General features: G+C 34.8%; 1 protein-coding gene across 1 annotated transcript; it reads left to right on the top strand.

Moving 5' to 3' along the window:
- The first annotated feature begins 620 nt into the window (after window positions 1-620).
- Window positions 621-3857, top strand: LOC107800733 (peroxidase 4-like). Its single transcript, XM_016623956.2, has 3 exons — window positions 621-943; window positions 2085-2276; window positions 3253-3857. Exons 1-3 carry the CDS (start codon window positions 686-688, stop codon window positions 3322-3324), a joined length of 522 nt encoding a protein of 173 aa, XP_016479442.1. The 5' UTR covers window positions 621-685; the 3' UTR covers window positions 3325-3857.
- The last annotated feature ends 451 nt before the right edge of the window (window positions 3858-4308 follow it).

Genomic DNA, 4308 nt, shown 5'->3' with positions numbered 1-4308 from the left:
ACTAATGTAATTTACTACGTGTTCTTTGGTTAATTATGTGATTGAAGCGCTAACAAGGAGCCGATTCACTATAGTAGCTGCGAATGTAGACTAAACAATTAGTTCTGTTAAGATTAATTAAATATTTAGAGTGTTAGTTTATATAACTCAATATTTTTTGGTGTCCGATCCGAAAATTGTTTCTTTTTAAATACTCAATCACTTGGACCAATAAATATCATATTTTATTCTCCACCTAAAATTAAGTGCCCGTTTGGATACAAAATTTGATGGAAATTTTTTCCTTTTTTCCAAAAATAGAGTTTGTCCATAAAATTTTCAATTTTCACTTGAATATGCATTTTAGAAATTTTCGAAAATGTGAAAAACTTCAAAAAACTATTTTTCAAAATTTTCACTCAAAATTTCAAAAACAACCTAAGCTCAAATTTATGTCCAAACACAACTTTAAATTTCAAATACCATTTTTAGTTGAAATATTTTTCCCCCATTTTTTCGAATTTTACTTGAAAACGCCTATTAAAAAGAAGATGAAGAGGACCTTTTATTATCCTATCCCACGTGTGTAATACTTTAACGTGAAACACTGGCGCTAGGAGTAGAAAATATACTCTGTATATATAGAGGTACAATTAGAAGGTAAGATACTCCAAACTCTCGCTACATTTTTCACTCAAAATTCAAAATGATGAGCAGGAACTGGGTTTCCATGGCGGTTCTTTCGTTCACGGTTGCGTTCCTAGCGACAACAGTAATGGCCCAAGGCAATATGCCAGAAACTGACGCTTTAGCTGCAACGCCGCTCAGATATAATTATTATGAAGGACAATGTGAAAGGGATGTAGAGGAAATGGTGTGGTCTACGATGCAGAGAATAGTACTGATGCAACACAACGCACCCGCCCAACTCTTGCGCCTGCTCTTCCATGATTGTTTCATTGGGGTACCGTAACCTACTCTCCCATTTACTCTCCATTTTCTTCTTTCATTTTTTCTTAATCTGTAATTTCTTTGTGCTCCACATTTTGTTACTTTGTTGCAATTTTTCAATTCTTGATGTTTTTTTTTTTTTTTTTTTGCATTGTTTAGATTATTCTAATTCATTAATCGAGTGTTCTGTGGGTTCTAGCTCTAGGTTTACTTTTTCTTCTTTTTGAGATAGGACTTGGGAGATGGGGATGGGGTTAGGGATTCTTTAATTATGTGGAGAAGCAAGTCTTAATATGATGCTGGTTTTTGCACTTCTTACTGTTATTCTTGGTTCTACTATGTATGTGATTGCGATTCCAGTATACAATACTTCTATTCTATTTCATGCCTTATCTCACTCTAATATTTTTCTTGCATGTAATGAATGTGACTTCATTTTCATTTCCTCTAACATTTCTTTAATTAGCTTTGGAATTCTTCATCTATTCCATTATGGCCTTTTAATTCTTCATATGTACTTATTTGTCCTCGTGCCTTGGGTTAGTCTTTTCGAAATCAAGGATCTTAACTGCTCCAACTGATTCAGTTACTGTTGTCATTCTTATTTTCAGAAAACATATTGTGGCTTTATTTGTACTTTTGCGCGTGTGTGCACAATTTGTTCTTTCGTGGCCAGCCCTGTAGTTCCTGATGTGAGCAATAGCCCTTGTATTTCCTCAAATGTATTTGTCGATTTTTCTTCTTTTTAATTTTCTTTTTGATCTTAATTTGTGTGCTGTGCACTTGTCATTCTTCGTATGTTCTCATGTATATTTGTGCCTCGTCTTAGTTGTTTGATTTAGATGCAGTTGGTTTCAACGGTCAGTTGCTCTTTGAGTTTCAAATGCACACTCCTCTTATTCTAACTATATATTTTTCAGCCTTACCAATCTGCTCTCCTTGCTTACTGAGTTTAGTATTCCCTTTACTTTAAAGGAAAAAGTTGGATATGTATAATGTCAATGAAGTTTTTACGTTTGAATCCTAATAGCCATTCTAACACTCTGACAACTACTAATGTCACCTGTGAAGATAGTCAAGATTCGATATAATTTCTTTGTTTTTTGTTTCTAAGTTCTTATATTTATGAAAATTTCTTGTTATGTTCATTCCAGGGCTGTGATGCATCTGTTTTGCTTGCTGACAGTAGTAAGAATGAGACTGTTGAACGTGAGGCAATCCCAAATCGGACGCTGAAAGGCTTCAATTTCATCGACATGATAAAGGATGAAATTGAGGAGGCATGCTCTGGGGTGGTCTCTTGTTCTGATATCCTTGTCCTTGCAACAAGAGATGGTGTCGTTCTGGTATGAGTCTAGCCTAATTCTTTGTTTCCTATAGTAACTACCTGAAGTTTCTCAAATGAATATCGTTAAATGATCTTGCTGTGCATATTCAGATGTTGCTATTACATAACAAAAACTTCTGATACCTCCTAGTGGTATTATTTGTTAACAATACAGTTCTGATAATGATAATCTCTGGCTCTTTTTATTTATTTATTTATATTTTTTTTCTGGGAACTGTGGGAACGGTGACTCTAATGCTATGCTACTCTCAACTGTCTATTTTACTGAATTTCTCATAAGAATGTATTGATATGATTTGGCCAAATAACTATAACCCACTTCACCACCTCCCCGAAAAGATAAAACAATCTCTTACAGAATAGTATATTGAAGTGATCACTTACTAGCTAGAGAAGTACTTCCCATTCTTCTTTTCACTTTATGGATTGCATAGTTTTTCCAGTTGCAATCTTAACAAGGCGCTGATCAGACTGATAAGGGTTTAGGACATTCGTGGAAGATAGTTATTACGATTCAGATGATCAAGTGACTGTGGGTGGGAGAAAGGGAATTCTTAGTGGAGCCATTTCTATTGGAAGAAAGTCTATTTAGGATCTTATTGAGGTGGTGAGGAACGAGTCGTTAGAAGAAAATCCATGCTAGAAATTGAAAAGGTTATTTCGCAAGTGTGTGAGCTGGTCGCGATGAATTGATCAGGTAGTTGTTTTTATAACTTTAAGCTAGTTCATTTTGATATAACCCAAGAATTGATACACTGAAACTATATTAGTTCGAGGTGAGAGCTTAAGCACAATATGAGTTATATAAGTTCCCATATAGCAGTAGATACTCTTGGATATTTTAGATGAGAGGGAAACAGTGGCACTCCTTGGTATTCTTTCTGATCCCATTACTTTAGTCTTCATACACTGCCCCTTATTTTTGCAATATATATTTATTGAAATTCTTTGTTCTTTTTTTCTTACACCTGAAGGACATAATATTGGGAAGATTGGTTGTCCAGAGAATAACAGCACCATCAACAATATGTTCAATGAACGAATAGCTAGGAGTCTGAGTGAGTCTGCTATGTCATACTCTCGGGGACTGTCCGCATTTTCCTCAGTTGGAGCGTCATTTGATAATCACTATTACAAGACATTAATGAGAGGAAGAGGGCTACTGTTTGCTGATCAACAGTTGATGGCTAATGAAAAGACTGCAGAAGTGGTGATTGATTATTCTTTGGATGACGGGACTATGTTCCGAACAGAGTTTGCTCATGCCAATGGCTAAATTGTCAGATTTTGGCGTTCTTACTGGATCCCAAGGAGAGGTTCGGCATAGCTGCTCTCATCTGAATTCTAACCAGTGAGAGCTACTGATTGGAGCATTTATGTACAATATGATATAGACTAGTTACACTTACTTCTTTTGTGTTGAAGCAGTGATACTTAAAAGGAATTTGATCTTATTGGATTAAGAAACAAGTGCTAAATTGCAAAAGCATTTAGGGTCATATCCCATGTCGACATCTTCTTTTGATGTTTCATATTTCAAATACACAATTGATGAAAAAGTATGAAACCTAGATTTGATTCGAATGACACAGAAAGTTAAATATTCTGGATCTATTCTTTAACTCACTATGATGGCCCTTATTTCTACAATAATTAGACCAAGAGTTGATGTCGGTATTTGACATAAATTCATGGTACGAGTAAACATCATAAATAAAGTATTTTGCAAAATCTTAAACTATGAACATCATAATCAAGATTTGTGTTGTTTTATCGGATGTCCCCGAAGGGACTAAGATTTACATCACCCTAATATTTTTTTTCTTCTAGGCTTAAAATAATTATTGAAAAATAACATAAAAACATACATGTAACATTGTTAACAACGATGGATCAATAGGGAATAATATCATAGATTGAAATCAGATCTGAGTAGGGTGGCAGATTTAAATATAGATGATCATCCGTCTAGAATCTGCCACGCCGAGTTTCTTCTTCTCCCTCCAAGACTTAATTGTTCAAGGGCTAGG

This window comes from Nicotiana tabacum, chromosome 5 (assembly GCF_000715075.1).
Source record: "Nicotiana tabacum cultivar K326 chromosome 5, ASM71507v2, whole genome shotgun sequence".
Lineage (NCBI taxonomy): Eukaryota > Viridiplantae > Streptophyta > Magnoliopsida > Solanales > Solanaceae > Nicotiana > Nicotiana tabacum.
Note: the sequence above shows the minus strand (reverse complement) of the source record. Positions and strands in the feature narration are given on the sequence as shown.

Excerpts from the sequence above, each read along its gene's own strand:
- LOC107800733 (XM_016623956.2), top strand. The coding sequence starts at position 686 with ATGATGAGCAGGAACTGGGTTTCCATGGCGGTTCTTTCGTTCACGGTT. Across the intron at positions 944-2,084 it reads TCCATGATTGTTTCATTGGG|GGCTGTGATGCATCTGTTTT; the intron begins GTACCGTAACCT and ends TGTTCATTCCAG. Across the intron at positions 2,277-3,252 it reads CAAGAGATGGTGTCGTTCTG|GACATAATATTGGGAAGATT; the intron begins GTATGAGTCTAG and ends TTACACCTGAAG.